A 19,125-nucleotide genomic window follows, 5' to 3' on the forward strand; every position below is an offset into this window, starting at 1 on the left:
CAGCAGCAGCCGCTCAACCACTTAAAAAAAAAATTGGGGGCACTGCTTTTTGGTGCCCCCAAATCTTAGCGCCCTAGGCAACCGCCTAATCCGCCTAAATGATTGCACCGGCCCTGATCTTATGGTATTTGAATAATTTTTTTCTTTATAAAAACACATATCCACCTGTGAATTCTGAAATTAAGTTTTGTTAGTTTTATTTGTAAACTTGTTATAAGTAATTTCTATTTAATTTTAGCATACACTTTCTGCTTAAGCTGTTTGCTAAGAAAATATTTATTAGGAATAGGAGCTTAACACAGTAAATCAATACTTAACATTTCCTGGGCCACAAAGATAGACACAAAATATTTTACAAAAATTGTTCATGGAATTACACAAAACAAATGCACAGAGTCTGTCAGTTTTTATGCTGGCTTAATCCCGAAAAACAAAAACCAACCCTACAAAGATCACAAGAAAGGCATGATAAACTACATTTTTAATCATTGTTGCACTGCTGTGTAACAAGCCCTTGTTACAAAACATTAATTTAGTGTCTTTAAAAAGTCAGTAGAAAATGTATTTAATCTAACACAACTATTAACAGCTGATATTTTAACTGACTTTACACTTTGAAACCTTATGAATAGAGGTACTTTAGTCACAAAGTATGGAGAGTAGAGCGCTAGGAAAAAAAAGTTTTTTTTCACCTTTAGTAGACTTTTTTTTTTTTTTTAATATAAAATGCACTAATTTCCCAAAATAAGAATATTTTGACACATTAGTGTCAATTTATGCTGATGAAAGCTGATGACAGCTTCTTCCAAACTAAAGTTCATTTCACAAAATCTTAATATATTACATGAATATTCAAGTAAATTATTTAAAAATATTTAAAAAGTACAAGAATTGGATTGTACAGTGTTTCATACAGATTGTTAGCTTAGGAATGTTGTCATTTCCAGCTATATATATTTACAGATATTTATTTTTAAGACCATCATGACACTACCTGATATTACAAGCAATTCTTATGGTTAATGTTTATTATTCTTCCATTTGTAATTCATAAAATTAAAATTTCAGTTGCATTTTAATCAGAAGTTATGTCAATGATTTAATTCATCACCAGCTAGTATATTCCTCTTTCTGTGTGTTGCACAACATTACATCACATTGCTGGTCCCACTTTGTGAGATGCTGAACATCCTCAACTTCCATTGACTTTTATGGGAATTGATGGTGCTTAGTACCTTGCAAGTGAGAGCAATGAAACCATGATAATAAAGCAACAGTAAAAAAGACAAGCTCGGATGGATGCTGTCCCAGCTATATGCTGTGGGTTCACTAGCATCAAACCTCTCATCAAACCCGCGAAGACTAAAAGTAGTTTCTCCTTGCAGGATTTCTTTTTTATACCTATCGCCCTGGAGTGACGTAAAAATGTTTTATTATTGACTCAAACACTGAACACTGACTGCGTTAAGAGTGAGTCACTCACTAGTCTTGGTCAGTGGATTTTGGACTACAACGGAATTCTGGTTTACTTAATATCCCCTGCAATGGGGAAATTCCAGAGCAAAATAACCCACAACAGGAAATTGGAATTAAAAATACATATCATGCACAGTTTACATTACTGTGAGACTTCAGTAATACATGCAAGACAATGAAAAAGTCAGGATGTATCAAAACAGCAACAGTTAAAAATTTAGCAAAGTTTTCACAGTGTCTCTTTACAGCCTTTTACTTTAACACAAGTGCATCACTTACCATCACTATTGCTCAAACATTTTAAAATGTCTCCTGGCCATGCAGATCACTTTGGGGGAAAAAAACAAAAACCAAAGCAAATTACATTTCTTAGGCATTTTTAGACATTGAATACAACTTGAATTTTACTCAGATTTTCAATCTTAGGAAATAAGTTGCTGTTATCAAGCTACAAGTGTTTCCCAAATATAATTTGTTCTACTGTTGTGCTTTAACCTTCGTTTTATCTCGGTTACAGCCTGAAAGTACTAACTGCCCAAAGAACTAGCCAAAGATGCAAATTAAACTTTCTTCAGCTATCCAAATTCTTGAACAGACAGAAGCTACAGGGAATTTCTTATTGGCATCCTCTTAACTTCTTCCTTCCCATCCTTCAGACTGTTGAGGTTTATTCAGTTGCCCTGTTATGCCTTTGCCTTCCAGAAATGTTACACTGCTTGGGCAGCTATTAAGGAATAGAATTAAACTCAAGAACAACTGATATATTCTGTCCTAAGTAAGAACCCACACAATCCCATTTTTTTCCCAGTTTGCCACCACAACTCAACCTTAACCCATAAAACAAAGACTGATTCCACTGTCATACACAGTGAGCAAAGAAGTCAGAAGGAAAAATGGGAGGCTCTATGTCAAAGATAATCACTCACTCATAAGGAGAGAATCCAGCTTCCCCTTAGCTACCATTTCATAAATTAATAATTTGTTAAAACCATAATCAAAAGAATTTAGTTATTACAAAATTCAAGTTTTAAAGAAAGAATAAATTAGTTACAGCCTTGTAAACAATTGTTCATTTGTGTAACATTTTTGAAGGAAAAAGAGTTCCCCTGTATAAAAAATGAGACAGTACAAGGCACACATTACACTTAAGAATCCAAAGTGATAAAAATAGCAGATGCCTTCATCATCTTTGTTTGCTTGCAACTGTGCTACAGAACACTGAAGAAGTATATATAATTTTGTTTATATTACAGTCATTTGAAAGTCTTCCATGACTGCACTGTTTCTGCTAATATATTTGTGCTATTTTATAGTGTAGTGTGATTTGCATCTGTTGAAAAGGATCTTCTCAGATGTTTTCTACAAAGCTGCCAGGGAAAAGGCCAGTTTTTCCATTTCGTTGCAGTGTGCCTTTGAACCAGCCATCCTCACGTTTTTTGTGTACAAAAACAATGTCCCCTTCCTTAAGTTCAAGTTCTGCTTCACTCTGAGGAGGATAGGAGACCACAACCCTGTATCTGTACAATAAAAAGGCATTTTAGTTTAGGATTTTTACAAAATGTTGTACCGTTTACAAAAAAGTTCCTATACATGTTACAACTTATGAGAACAGGAACTTCCTGGACCTAGTTACAGAGTTCATAAGAACTGAAAAATAAATGTATTCTGGACAGAAAATAACAGAATGTTAACATAAGGAATCCAAGTCAAATGTACATAAAATACCTCTTATGGGCTTTCATTAAGATCCCTGTAAAAATATATAAGAGGGTTATAACAGGCAATGGGAAACAAATGTAAACACATTTTTGGATATATATGTGCTGTCTTTGTCCAGATACAGTTACTTAACAATAATCAGACTTAAGGATTGCACAGCAGTAACTGTACTTCCTTTCCCAATTGCATGATAATGTGATGACATATTTTAAAAGAGTAATTAACAAGACATACTTGCTTGTATGTTTATTATTTTTGTCTTTCTAGATTATACGATCTTCAGAGTAAGAAGCGTGCTACCTTGTTTAGACAGTGCCTAGCATGTTTTGGGGCTACTGTAACACAAATAATAAATAATAACTGTATATAACATGTACATCAGCATTTTCCTCCAGCATCTGGACTGTTGAAGATAAACGTTTTCTTCAAATACCATAAGAAAAAGCTCTAATTATCTCACGGTAATATAAAATTAATACTCTTACACTCACAAGTTACATACCAAATTAAAAACATTTCCTAAAACTCACTTTTTCCCAAATCTGTTTTAAGCACATATGGCACCATTCAGTCATCTTGAGCTATGTCTATACTACACATCACTGAAGCGGCATGTAACATATGTAAGGTGACCATATTTCCTACAATAAAAATGGGACACCTCCCCTCCCCTGGGGCTAAGCATCCGAGCTCTGTGCTGCCTGCAGCTGGGGAAGCCCGCCCCCAAGCTCCATGCCACCCGTGGCTAGGGCTAGATGTATGGCCACCCTAAGCATAGTTGTAGCTACATGCTGCAGTGAAAGTCAGGGTGCATCCACACTGCAGATTGTAGCTACTTAAGTCAGTGAAAGACTCTGGCAGAGAGCAGACAGCAGGGGAGGGCTCCTGCAGGGTAGGGGGGAGGCAGCAGCACACTTCACTGCTAAAAACAGCAGTGTAGACAAGGAGGTACAGCTTGGGCCAGTGCAGAATCATGTAGGGTATGTTAGCAGGTACTTACCCACACCCTTCTTACTCTACTTGCCTAAGCTGTGCCTTGTGGTCTACATTGTTATTTATACTTGTCTCAAAGGGGACTATGTGTGTATGAACACTACACACTGCTGAAAGAGGTATGCAGTGTAGACATACCCTTACAGTAGTTCAGGTTCAAAAAGGCCTACAATTTAGATCTGTTATAACTTTGCAGACAGCTGTGCTTCTAATCTCTGTCGGTTTCACAGGACAATTTAGTACCCCAACTCTATCTATACAATTCATGTCCTCATGTTAAAGTCAGATACAACTATAGCCATCACTGAATGCAGAACTCTCAATCTTCCAGTTTAAAAATAGCTAAGTGCACTATTAGGCCATATGTTTGGCAAAAAGCAATCTGGAATTTCCAGCAAAAATAAATAGAATTTGCAACCATAAAGACTATTAAATAGAAATACAATAATATGTTAAAAGTCTGACAAACAGAAAATGCCAAAATATTCAGAGTAAAGATTTAATACCTGCAACAACCCACCTTGTTATGTTTAATAGCCACAGCATAAAGACTAATTTGACAAGCAATACACTATATGCTACATCACTGAAAGAGAGAGACTCATGTTACCTCTATGCTATTTGCTTGAGTATATTTTATTCTTTTTTTAAAAAAGCTAAACAAAAAAGAAAGACTATTGAAGGAGCTTTATTATATATAAATGAAATATATGGATAGAGTCAAAATATTTAGGGACATGTACCAGCACAGTAGACATTTTTTAAAGTCTTTTGGCAAAGTGTTACTGCTTTAAATAAAAACTTATATGTGGAAAGATCATATTAGAAATTAATCACTTGCCACATTTTATTTATATACTGATTTAATAAATCAAAGCTATCTTTGAGTTATAGTAACCCCAAATGGTCCCATTAGAACAATGCAGATTTACTGGATTAGTACTTGGATTATACAAAATTTGCCAAACCAATTTTGTAGTTCAGTTTGGGAAAACAATTGCTTTGGATGCGACTATACATGCCATATTTGTAACTGGAACACATTTTCATTGTTAAGTTATAACCTGCTGGCAAAACAGGCTTAAAATAGAAACGCTAATGAAGTTTTAACCAGAGCAAGACTACCAGGTGCAGCTAAGAGAAAGTTTCAGTGTGGATAAAAATAAATACTTTAAAAATAAAAATAAAAAAAATTGGTTTTTTTAAAATTTCAATTGGATTTTTGATAAAATGCTTTTTGAGGAAAAAGCCTATCTAAAGATAGGTTTAATTAAGATACATTATAGCTCAAAGATATCTCATCATGGAATAGGGATTATACATTCTAATTCTATGGTATGAGACAATATATTCATGTAATGTGTAGGAAAAGTTTTGTAAATGAGTTCCAATAGTTCATGGATTAGGGACCCAATCTCATCCGGTTCCAAGGGCTTCTGTATAGATTATTTAGGTTAATCTTTCTATCTACCCAATGGGTCTTAGTGCTCAGTCTAGAAGATACCATCAGAGATGCTTAGTTTTGCAGTTCTCAAACTGTGGATTTGTGTCTCCAGAGATAACACCAAAAATGTTTTTAAATAAATAAATGAGGTGAGAAATAACAGACCTCAATGCTATCGTCCGTCTGCAAATTTGTGTACACAGAGTCAATCCCTTACCTCTCTCTAAAAGTGCAAAGTTTCAGGAAGTTCAATGAATAGAAGATTGTTGAGGGCGGAATAGATCTGGACAAGGAGACGAAGTCTGGAGATAAATGTGAGAAGGGAGGGACAGGCAGTAGAAACAAAAGTGAAACTGTTTGAGCAGAATATTCCAGAAGTCTTGAGGTCTTTCTGAGTGCAGCCTTCATTGATTTGAGATCTATCATGCTATTCTCTCACTAGGAGGGAAAACATAATGGAGCAGGTTGTTAAAGAGACTCAGTTTGGGAATATTTTAATGAAGTTCCTCTACCTGTAGGTCAGAGAGGCATGTGTGCAAAATGCAAACAGTGCGACAGAAATGTAAGGCCTGGGTACCCAACTGAAACTACATCATGAGAAGTGTTCCTTCTCAGAAGGAAGCTGTGCTGAAGAAGATGAAAGGAACATATAGGATCTTTAAGTTGGTAAACTTTTTTGTTTCATACTTCTTTCTTAAGGACTGCCTGTCTTCCTTCAGGACAATTCTTGAATTCCCATGTGTGAGCAATAATATAGTAGTTACTCTATAGTACTATCATTTTAGATGCAGTTGTGATAAAAATAAATAGCTGAAATAAGCAGATCTTCCTTTTACAATTTCACCTTTTAAGTAGTACTGAGTGTCAGTGAATGCAATGAGTAATACTAAATGAGCAGTATGGTAATAATAATTAAATAACTGCATTGACTTATTTTGTTTAGGAGAATCCATCCTCAACATACAGGATTCTGAAGACCATCCACCTTCAAAGAGCACCATCATTTTCTATAGTTTCAGAGTTATCTGCCAATGATAATGTTTCAGTCATGTCATGTATGTCACATAGCCACAGCATATCACATGTAGCAAAAAGAAAAAAAATCTCCATAATCCAGAAACAACCATAGATAAATTTGTGATAAGAACCAGGAGATTACAAAAAGAGGTAGTTGATGAAAAATTGCCCAGTTTGTTTATGCAACAAACTCTCCTTTCCACATGATTGAGAACCCACACTTCATTAACGTGGTTCAGTCATTAAGACCAAAATACAGTTCACCCAACAGAGCAGATGTTGCAGGCAAATTGCTGGATAAAGTATATGAAAGAGAAATTGAGCAGTGTGCAAAAGGTCTAGAGGGCAAAATTGTTAACCTGAGTCTTGATGGGTGGAGCAATGTCCACAATGATCCTTCTATATGACCTTGTGTGACAACAGAAGAAGGGAATGTGTTCCTTAAGGAAACAACTGATACATCAGGAAATGCGCACACAGCAGAATACTTACAAGTAGCAGCAGTACAAGCTATAACAAACTATGAAAAATAATTCAAATGTCTAATACTCTGCTTTGTCACAGACAATGCTGCAAATAATAATAAGAAATTATTTAGAAGAGAGTTCTAACCTAATAACATATGGTTGCAGTGCTCATTTGATGCACTTCCTAGCCAAAGACGTCAGTATTCCAGAAATAAAGGCTAATGTTGTTGAAATTGCAAAATACTTCCATAACAACTACTTTACAGCAGCTGCTCTGAAAAAAGTGGGCGGAACCAAGCTAACTCTCCCACAAGACGTGCGATGGAACAGTAGTGGACTGTTTTGAGTACTATATCAAGAACTGGCCTAATCTGATGACAGTTTGTGAACAAAACTGTGAAAAAACAGATGGCGATGGCACTGTCACAGCCAAAGTTATGAATATTGGGCTTAAGAGAAATCTTGAACACATGCTGAGTACCCTGAAGCCTATTTCTGTAGTCGTGAACAAAATGCACGGAAATAGATGTTTTATTGCTGACGCTGTTGAAATTTGGAAGGAATGAGTGAAAAGAGAAATATGCAACGACAGAATTAAATTACGAGCTTTAAAAATAACAAACGAATAGGATAAGCACTTTCTCCAGCTCATTTTCTTGCAAATATTCTCAATATTCAGTACCAAGGTCAAACCTTAACTGTTGAAGAAGAGGAATTGGCTACAGGGTCAGCTTTAGGCCGATTTCCCCAATTCCCCAGAATTGGGCCCTGAGCCTTATGCACCTTTTTAATTTTTAATTTTTTTTTTTACATACCTGGTGGCAGTCCAGGTCTTCAGCGGCACTGGGTCCGGAGCAAGTGAAGGACCCCCTCACCGCTGAAGTGTCTCTGAAGAGCTGAACCACTGCCGGGTATTCAAATCGGGCCCCGCAGTTCCTAAAGCCAGCCCTGGCTGGCTATGACATGGACGTCCAGCAATCATCCCTCCATAATGCCAACTATAATAAACTTCAGAGCTAAGGGCGAATCATTCAAGAAATGTTTGCTGATGATGTTTTAAAGAAAGCCCTGGTCTACACTGGGGGAGGGGGAGGGGAATCATCGATATGAAATATGCAACTTCAGCTATGAGAATAGCATGGCTGAAGTCGACGCATCTTAGATTGACTTAGAATCACTTACTTCACGTTCTCGCAGTGCGGGATCGATGGCCGCCGCTCCCCCGTCGACTTTGCTTCCAACTCTCGCCGAGCTGGAGTTCAGCAGTCGACAGGAGAGCGATTGGGGATCGATTTATCGCATCTACACTACACACTAAGAAATCGATCCCCGATAGATCAATCGCTACCCAACGATCCGGCGGGTAGTGTAGACGTACCCAAAGTCACACCAGTTAACTGGTGGAAGTCCCTTAAGCTCTTGAATTCAGAGACAGTTGAAGTGATAATCTCACTTTTAACAGCAGTAGCTTCTTCTGCCGGTGTAGAAAGAATATTTTATTCCTTTTGACTAATTCATTCCAAATTGAGAAATTGTTTGGGACCTGAAAAAGCAGGAAAGCTTGTTTTTCTTTTCCAGATTATGAACGAACAGGGAAATGAAGGTGAAGACAACTGAGTTAGCTGCAGAAGCCAATATTTTAAGTTTCTCATATTGACCTGCCTGATACAGTCGATTTAATTTTTGTTTTTTTTAATATTAAACTATTTTAGTTAAAAACAATTTTAACAAAAACAAACTTGATTTTAAAAAAACTTGAATGTTTAACTAAATTCATATGCTTGTTTTGTTAAAATATTATATGTTTGCTGTTGAAGAAAAAATCCAGAATACATAACGTTGTTGTTTTAGTTAAATAAAACAATTTAAATGTCTGTCTTGTGATGTTCTCCTCCTGATACAGCACGGCAAGAAAATCCTCCAAATATTTATGATTAACCTGTTGAATTGGACACAGTTCACCTTCCAACGACTTCATAAATATCTGCTTCAATTACCTTCGGTAAATGAAATAACCAAACAATCATTCATTTTCTGATATAGCTGTAAAACTAATCTGAAAAGTTTTCAAAATAAATCACTTTAAAAGATATAGTGTGTACCTTCTAAAAATGAAACTACATCTATCTCTGAGTGTGAAGAATATGTATTAAGGTTATAACAACCAACCAGAATGCCCTTTTATGTAGAAATCATGATTTAAATTGAGTCTTCCTGACTAGTTGATTTAAATCCACCCCAGAAAGTTCATAAAGAAAAGTATTCAGTCAGGCTAAAAAAGTGCCACAGATTTATGCATTACCTTTCACTTCTATCAGCTTGGGTTCAATCTGGCTTATTATCTGTGAACCCAGAACCTCTTGCAGCCGACTGACAGAGAGTACAGGGATGCATAGGTTTTACTGGGATTCCCTGGTTTGGATAATAATTCACTAAAGGGTGCATGTGAGGTCTTTACTGAGAGCTAGGAGCCCACTAGTCATGATAATAATTGCAAATGTATGCAGAGATAATATTAACAAATTATGTCTATATTGAAATTATGTTTCTTAAAGCAGATAATCAGATTATATCCCTGTCTGGCCATGGTGTACTGTGTCCCCCAGTGCATGGCCCTACTTGCATTCTGAGAGAGATGCTGATTAGAGAATTGCAAAATCTACAAGAAAGGAATATACAGGAAAAAACAACCTACAGGGGGCGTCCTGCTTCTGAACAACAACAATGGATTGTTTGGAATATATTGTGGTACAACAGGAATCTGGATTAGGCTGTCAATTAATCACAGCTTAATTCATGCGATTAAATTAAAAAATTAATTGCGATACTCACCGTAACCACACTGTTAAACAATAGAATACCAATTAAAATTTATTAAATATTTTGGATGTTTTTTCTACATTTTCATATATATTTTTTCTGTGTTGGTAATTGTGCAAATTATGTAAAAGTATATATTATTACTGATTACATATATTTGCACTGTAAAAGATAAACAAATGAAATTAGTATTTTTCAATTCACCGCATACAAGTACTGTAGCGCAATCTCTGTGTGGTGAAAGTGCAACTTACAAATGTAGATTTTTTTGTTACATTTACCAGAGATAATGCTTCACCTCTTCTTATTTACAATGTCACCAGAAAGTGAGAACAGGTATTGTGCATGGCATTTTTGTAGCTGGCATTGCAGGTATTACATGCCACATATGCTAAACATTCGTATGCCCTTCTATGCTCAGCCCACCATTCCGGAGAGAAATGCTTCCATGCTGATGTCGATGCTGTTTAAAAAAATTATGCATTAATTAAATTTGTGATTTAACTCTGGGAGATATAATTGTATGTGTCCTGCTCTGTTATACCCACATTCTACTATATATTGCATGTTACAGCAGTCTTGGATGATACCCCACCACATGTTGTTCATTTTTAAGAACACATTCACTGCAGATCTCACAAAATGCAATGAAGGTACTAATCTGCGATAGCTACAGCACTCGACAAGGTTTAAGAATCTGAAAGTGCCTTCAAAAAAATCTCAGAGTGATGAGAGTGGAGTATGGTTTCCAATATTTAAAAGAACAACACTGCGATGAGGAAACTTCTGAACCCGAACACCAAAAAAAGAAAATCAATGTGTGAGAAGTACTTGATATCGAAAATAAGTGAGCACTGTACACTTTGTATTTTGTGTTGTAATTGAAATGAATATATTTGAAAATGTAGAAAACATCCAAAAATATTTAAATAAATGGTATTCTATTATTAACAGTGTGATTAATCGTGATTAATTTTTTTAAATCGCTTGACAGACCTACCCATGATCTTTCACCAAGGAGACAAGCTGAGAGTGTGACTTGTCCCATGAACAGAAGATCACAGCCAAGCCTGGCTGTAAAATGCTGGGAAGACTTAGGATGTGCATTGCTCTGTAAGACAAGAAAGTACCTAGGTTAAGTAACTCTAGGTTCTAGAATGTGTGTTATGCTTCTATTTTATATGTAATCATTTTTTCCAATACGTCTATGTGTCATCACTTGAATCTCTATACCTTGTTAAATAAACGTTTGTTTTCACCATAAATGTATCTAAGTGTTGTGTGTTAGACTGTGATGGGAGGTGTAACTGGTATGTTGCGGTGGATTGCTTCTTGGAAGCAGCAAATCTGTAACTACTATAAGGCTTATAGTCTACACCTCTCAGCACCACAGTTATATCAACCTAACTCCTGGTGTAGACAATGCTATGTTGATGGAAGGGTCTTTCTCATTCACTAGAATCATAGAATATCAGGGTTGGAATGGATCTCAGGAGGTTACCTAGGCCAATCCCCAGACATATTTTTGCCCCAGACCCATAAATGGCCCCTTCAAGGCCTGAACTCACAACCCTGGGTTTAGCAAGCCAATGCTCAAACCACTGAGCTATCCCTCCCCCCATAAAAAGGTTGTGTCAGGAGTGGGCTTTGACATAGCTACAACCTCTTGGGGATGTGGAATTATCTATGCCAATATGAGGGCTTCTCCTGTTTGTTTATGTAGCATCTACAACCTTTTAAGTGTAGACAAGCCATGAGTGTCAACAGGGGCAAGACACTCCGAGGAGACACTCAGAGGGCTCAGGGGTTGGAATGTGCCTATCACTAATCTGTAGAGAGACAGCGGGGCCTGCGTAGGCCTAGAGGGGTGGGCTTGTGTTGCTAGTGGCCAGTGAAGCTGGGGAGCTGATCCTCACCAGGCAGTCAAGGATTCCTGCTAAGGACAGGTAGTAGTGAGGTACTTCACAACCCTGGGTCCTCCTAGGAAGCATCACAGACATAACAAGAGAACATTTGTTTATGGACACATTTCCACTACGGGAAATGATAACCTATAAGCTACTTGGCAAGAATGGCAGGCTCTGCTCAAGTTAAATATTTAATCGCCTATGAAATACTTGTTAACTTTTAAGACTTCTTGATGTCTGGTTCACCCCATCAGTTCATTGTCAATTCCTTGAAGAAATTAATTACATTTGTTAAGCATGATCTCCCCTTTGGAAAAGTATGTCTACTTTAATGTGTTTGAACCCTTCCAAGTGTTGTCCTAATGCCTGTCCCTGTTCAATAACTCTAAAATCTTTCCCACTCTGAAAGCAGAGTTACAGGTCTGTGGTACCCTGGGTCTCCATTGGTCCCATTTTAAATTATGGCTGTTATATTAGTTTGCTTCCAGCCTGTGAGTATCTCTTCTGTTGTGAATGAAAGGTCTGATGTGTTTTAATTCATTATCTACTATCATTAGAATTTTGGAATATGAGCAATTTGGTCCTGGTACCTGACTTAATTTGCCCTTTAAACACTGTCCCTTGCTTCTCTTCCCAACCCATTTCTTTGTCACATTTCCTTTCCTTCTTTTTTTTTCTGACCCCCTTAGGGAAATTTATCTGTTTCTGGAATGTCTTCCTCATTCTCTTAATCAGTCGATGATGAAAAATCTTTTAAACTTCCCAGAAATATGCAACCTGTCACACATTTCCCCTCAGCGTCCCTAAGAGCTTGTTCATTTCACCGTCTTCATGGCACTTCACATTTGTGAAATATTTTTGTCTTCAGTTTTTTCTGTCCTCTTGTCATTTGCAATATTGACATTCCTGATCTTTTCTAAATCTCTACGGTCAGCATCATAAGAAAAAAAGATACATCTCTCGTATCTTTTCTCTCTACCACCCAATTTATTACTGTTTCATTAGCCATAAAACATGGGTCTACCTCCAAGCTAACTGTACCAGATTTTTTGGCAATGTTATCTGTACACCCATGTTTTCTGAATCAGTAATCTTATATCAAAATAGATAAACGTTCCACTTTCTCACATGCAGGAAAACAGGACAAAGATGATATTGCTATTATAAATTAACGTCAGACAAATTTATTAAGCTTTATTTTCATTTCCCAAGAACTGAGGCCAAAATCTTGGTTCCAGGGGCAGCTCTATGTATTTTGCCACCCCAAGCACGGCAGTCAGGCTGCTTTCAGTGGTGTGCCTGCAGGAGGTCCGCCGGTCCTGCACCTTCGGCGTACCTGCCACTGAATTGCTGATGAAACCGCGGGACTGGTGGACCTTCCGCAGATGTGCCACAGAAAGCAACCTGACTGCCACCTTCATGGTGACCGGCAGGCCGCCCCCCTGGTGGCTTGCTACCCCAGGCACCTGCTTGGTGCGTGGCTGCCTGGAACCACCCTTGCTTGGTTCTGTTAATAATTTGACACCCCTTCATGGCTCACCCCTGCCCCACTGTCTTGAATAACTTCCTCCCAATCAGTCCTCAAATGGGGTTCTTGACTCCTTCCGTGGATATTAACTCCCCTCAGGAGCTTACTAATTCCTCAACAGTTTTCTACATAGTCAGACCTGCTCTTACATCCTTAGTGAAAACTGTTGCCAGCTAAGGTCGCTTTGTATGTTCAGGAAATTGATGTCATACCAGTCATTTTGTGGTGAATAAAATGACTGGAGCCACTTTAATCACAGAACAAAATTACTGCTGTCCTGTACTGTGTCTGGATGAAAAAGAGTTTGCCTGTATTATAATTTGGGATATGCAGTGATGTGTATTTGAGTTCAAAATCAGCTCTTTTTTACCACTGAAGGATCTGTGAGTTTATAATTATAGTACTCTAAAACTTACTTAACCCATCCATCCCATAAAAAAATTGGACAAAGGCTTGCACTGAAATTCTGCTTTAACTTTTATAGAAAATATTGGTAAGTAATTAAAATGAAATTCTGCTGATTGAAGTACATTCTCTTTGTATTTGTACAAGGGTACACCATAGCTTCCCTTAAAATAGCATGCTTCTCTGAAATGAGCCTTGCTAAAACAGCAGGAAAACTATTCTGGGGATTCTGTTTTGTGGGGTTTTTTTAATAAGCAGGAAAATGATGCACCTGCATGAACTGCAGCAGTCTGAGAGAAACAGCAGTGTACAGCATTGGTAAGGTACTTGTGCCTCAGTCCCGCCTTGAAGTGAAGCGGTGTGGAAAAAGGAGATTTATTACCACAGTAAAGCCTGTGAACAGGGACACAGTGTGGTCTAAAGCATTTCATTAGGAGACAGAAACTCCTGAATATCATTCCAAACTCTGTCACAAACTTGCAGCAAGGCTTGGCAAAGTCACTTAACCTCTCTGTGTCCCAGGGTTGGTCTACACTACAAAGTTAGGTCAGCTGAACTACATCACTCAGGACTGTGAAAAATTTCACACCATGGGCAATGCAATTAAACTGACCTAAGCTGCAGAGAAGACACTGCTAGGTTGACAGAAGAATTCTTCCATTTACCTAGCTACTGCCTTCTGAAGGAGGTAGATGTACTACAGTGACTGAAGAACCCCTTCTGTCACTGTAGTGTCTACACTGCAGCAGCGCAGCTGTGCCATGGAAGTGTTTCTAGTATAGACATACCTTCAATTCCTTCCAGATTTAAATTAAAGAGACATGAAGGTGCATGTACCAGTGACCTAATTAAGTGGGACCAATTTGTCTACCAAAGTAGACCAATTTGTTATTTTGAGGATTCATATGTGGAGCGTCTGGGAAAGCTTTGGAGGGAAAAAAAACTTTACTCACTTTTTCATAACCATTGTTCTTGGAGATGTGTTGTTCATGTCCATTCCAATCGGTGTGTGTGTGTGTGTGCATGTGTGTGCACACACACACACACACAAACGTGCACAGTACCCAGACAATTCTTCCCTGGCAGCAACCATAGGGTCTGTCTGGGCGCCCTCTGGAGTTGTGCCTTCATGACGCTCAATATTGGACCAGGTTGAGGTCCCAGGATGGGACAGGCTGTCGGACATGAGGGTACAGTCTGTCAAGTCCTTTTAAAACTCGGCTGACCATAGGGTTAGCAAACACCAAGTGGCCCCCACACACCCGGATGGAAGGCTGATATGGCGGCTAAGTGCACCCTTACTGAAGACAACGAAAGCCACTGCTGCTTCAGATGGAGGAGGTAGCCCAGATGAGCAGCACTGAGGCTAGCATCGGAGATGAATGGCACTGCGCTGACCAGACTGAAAATCTCTTCCGCTTGGCAAGGCAGGTGGCTCTCGTAGAGGGTTTCCTACTGCCAAGGAGGACTTGTCTAACTTGGTCTGAACAGGAAAGCTCCATCGGGTTCAACCATGGAGCTTCCACACCATCTGGTGAAGCGAGTTGAGGTTCGGATGTTGAAGACGACCATGATCTTGTGTCCGGAGGTCTGCGAAGAGTAGAAGGGTAACTGGGGCTTCCACGGACAGGTCTAGGAGAGATGTGTATCAGTGTTGATGGGGCCACGCTGGAGCTATCAATATAACCTGAGTTTGTTCCCTCCGGATCTTGAGGAGCATCTTGTGAATGAGTGGTATGCGTGGAAAGGCATGTAGGAGACAACCTCCCCAGTGGAGGAGGAATGCATGCCCTGGAGCCCAGGCTATGGTTCTGAAAGGAACAACTTTCTGTTGTGTTGTGTGGCAAATAGATCTATCTGGGGAAAGCCTCACCTCTGGAACATTGAAATCGTAACATCCAGGTGAAGGAACCACTTGTGGTCACGAAATGACCCGCTGAGATGGTCTGCCAGCTCATTCTGTACCCCTCGGAGGTATGATGCTTGCAGGTGTATTTAATGTTCTACAGAGAAGTCCCACAGCACAAGGGCTTCCTGCCACAGCGGAGAGGAGTGTGCATTGCAACAGTGTTGTCCATCGTGACTGATACACATTGTCCCATTAAGCATGCTCTCAGTTCTCTGACGTTGATGTTGAGAGCCAGATCTGCCTGAGACCAAAGACCTTGAGTCCTGCGTCTCCTTGACGTGCTTCCCCAGCCCATGTCTGATGCATCCGTCCCTAGAGACAGGGACAACTGCAGACTGGTAAAGGGGATCCCTGAGCATACCCCCTGAGGGTTGAGTCACCACTGGAGGGAGTTGAGGACCAAGCGAGGTGGGGTCACTATCCTGTCCAGGCTTTCTCTGGCCAGGTGGTACACTGATGCCAGCCATAACTGAAGAGGTTGAAGTCTGAGTGGCATGCTGCACCCTGTAGGTACAAGCCGCCATGTGGCCCAGAAGCTTCAGGGAGTTTCTTGTGGTAGTGGTGGGAAACTGTCTGAGGCCTTGAATGGTATCGGTCAGGGCCTGAAACCTGGCTTGCAGCAGGTATGCCCTGGCCTAGGTTGAGTCCAGTATTGACCCTATGAACTCTATCCTCTGAATGGGGAACAGAGTGGACTTTGCTTTGTTTAAAAGGAGACTCAGGTTTACGAAGGTGGCTCTGATAAACTTGACCTGAGCCTCCACCTGGGTCTTGGAGTAGCCATTAATCAGCCATTCTTCAAGGTAAGGAAACACCTGAACCTGATGCCTGTGCAGAAATGCAGCAACAACTGACTTACAGTTGGTGAAAACCTGAGGTGGTGCTGACAGGCCGAATGGGAGGACTGTGAATTGGTAATGGGTGTTGTTCACCACAAACCTGAGGTACTTCCTCTTGAGCTGAGTGATCACAATACGGAAGTATGCATCTTACAAGTTGAGGGAGGCATACCAGTCTGCTGGATCCAATGAGGGATGATGGAGGCCGGAGAGACCATGTGCAACTTGAGTTTCTTTATAAACTTGTTGAGTTCCTGCAGGTCCAGGATGGGCCTGAGTCCACCTTTGGCTTTTGGTATTAGGAAATACCGGGACTAAAAACCATTGCCCCTGTGCTCCTGAGGAACCTCCTCTACTGCCGCTAGAGAGAGGAGCGACTGCACCTCCTGGATAAGGAGCTGCTAGTAAGAAGAGTCCCTGAAGAGGGATGGGGAAGTGGGGTAGGCCACAGTATTGGATGGAGTATCCCCTCTCTACCATGCGGAGCACTCATTGGTCTGAGGTAATAAGGGACCATGCACAGTAGAAAGGGAATAGTCAGAACAAGAAGGTAAGGCAAAGTGGATCCATTTCCAGGTGTGGTACACTATCCTTGACCATGCCTTCAAAAGGCAGGCGTAGGTCCCGAAAATGGCTTCAATTGTCCGAAGCTCTGGCCAGAAGGTTGACGTGGCCTTCTCCTGCTACTTCTGTTCCACCTTCTGGAGCCATCTTTGTAGTTCTGCTGACCGAACCTCTAAGTGGGCTGCGGCTGGAAGTGTCTCTGCTGAGTGGAAGGCATGTAGAGTCCCAGGGACCTCAGGATGGCTCTGGAGTCCTTCAGGCTGTTTAGCTTTTTGTCTGTCTTTTCCGAAAACAAAGTTTCACCTTCAAATGGCAGATCCTATATAGTTTGTTGGACCTCAAAGGGGAGACCTGGAGTCACAAGCCCCTTCTCATGGCTACACCCTGGCCATGACTCTAGTGGCAGCATCTGCCCCATCAAGCGCTGCTTGCAGAGATGCCCTGGAGATCAATCTCCCCTCCTCAGCCAAAGCTGAGAGTTCAGCCTGGGAGTCCAAGGGAAGTAACTCCATAAATATAGCCATTGCCAAGCAGGTATTGTACCATCATACATGTTGATGATAGCCTGTTGGTTGGAAATGCAGAGTTGCAGTCCCCCCATGGCATGTACCTTCTGCTCGAATAGGTCCAGCTTTTTTGCGTCCCTATTCTTGGGGTAAGGACACTGGAAACGCTGCCCCTCTCACTGGTTACTAGCATCCACCTCCAAAGAGTCAGGTTGTGGGTGAGTGTATATATGTTAACAGCCCTTGGAGGACACAAAAGTACTGCCGTTCATTGTACTTGGTGGCAGGTGGCAAAGAGGTCGGGGTCTGCCACAGGGTCTAGGTCATGCTCGTGATAGTTTTGATTAGTGGTAAAGCAATACGGGAAGGGCCCAAAGTGGCCATGATGTCCACCATAGGGTCTGCATCATCTACAACTTCCTCCGCCTGAATGCCCAGACCCTGTGCGACCTGATGCAGCAACTGCTGAAACACCCTGGAGTCTTCCAGAGCTGGGGCAATAGCAGGGTCTGCAAGCGTCTCATCTGGGGATGATGATGAGGCCACCAAGGGAGATGGCTGCTCTCTTCCATCCCTGCAAGAAGGATCACTTGAGCTAGTGGAGACAGTAGTGGGAGAGTCTGGTCTCAGTGCTGTGAAAGGCACAGGCACAGCCATTGACACCAGCCCCCATACCGGTACCAGCAGTGCTGTCTGATGGTGTGTCTGCGGCATGGTGGTAATCAACATCAGTGCAGACAGCATCGATGATGGTGCCAGCGGTGTAGTTGGTGCCAAAGGCACGGTTGGTACCATAACCTGAGTCGTTGACACCTCCGGAGTTTAGGACGTTATCAAAGGCGGCGCCACAGCTGGCACTGATGTCAGCAACTGTGCCATGGTTGCTGGCATTGACATTGGAGGTAACTGCTCAGCTGCTGGACTTAGTGGGACAAAGGTTGCAGACATGACTGAAGCAGCACCCAAGCGAGATCCTTAGCTCCGACTTGAGCTTGGTGGAAAGCCCATGGAGTGCAAAAGAGCCACTGTTTAGGTTCTGCCATTGAGGGTCCCACACCATCAGCTGGGACCTCCTATGGTGCCCTGAGCTTGATCATCTGCTCCTGCTGTAGCTGGAGCAGTACAAGTCCAACTCTGATTTGGAAGCCTCTGAATTTGAGGACTAGGGTGGTGCTGTACATCTCAATGCACTGGAGCCTGGGGACCGACTGCACTCCCTGGATGGAGGCGCTGGCACACACCTGACTGGAATCAACATGAACAAGCACTCAAAGAAGTAGTCTCATTTCTGTCACTTCCTTCCCAGGGACAGCTAGGGATGCCAAAGCAAGAAGGGTTGTCTGCAAACCTTCACCATGTAGGTTTGATTTGGTTTGATGCCAAGTGTGCTGATCCATTTACTTTTTATGAATGGAATATTTAATTTCTCTAATTGTACAGTCGGTTGTTATTTTTTTAAACTCTTTCTTTCTGTAAGGTAAATGGGAAAAGTTTTCTGGTGTAATTAAAGTGTATAGTCTTAGTGTATGTG

At 40.6% G+C, this 19,125-nt stretch overlaps 1 protein-coding gene across 1 annotated transcript in view; it reads right to left on the reverse strand.

Moving 5' to 3' along the window:
- Positions 1-464: 464 nt before the first annotated feature.
- Positions 465-19,125, reverse strand: part of SH3RF1 (SH3 domain containing ring finger 1) — a 164,969-nt gene continuing 146,308 nt past the window's right edge. The window contains exon 12 of the mRNA XM_032803656.2: positions 465-2,993. Within this exon, the coding sequence (XP_032659547.1) occupies positions 2,825-2,993 (169 nt within the window). The 3' untranslated portion in view covers positions 465-2,824. The remainder of the gene's footprint in view (positions 2,994-19,125) is intronic.

Source organism: Chelonoidis abingdonii, chromosome 5 (genome assembly GCF_003597395.2).
Source record: "Chelonoidis abingdonii isolate Lonesome George chromosome 5, CheloAbing_2.0, whole genome shotgun sequence".
In the NCBI taxonomy this organism is placed as follows: domain Eukaryota; kingdom Metazoa; phylum Chordata; order Testudines; family Testudinidae; genus Chelonoidis; species Chelonoidis abingdonii.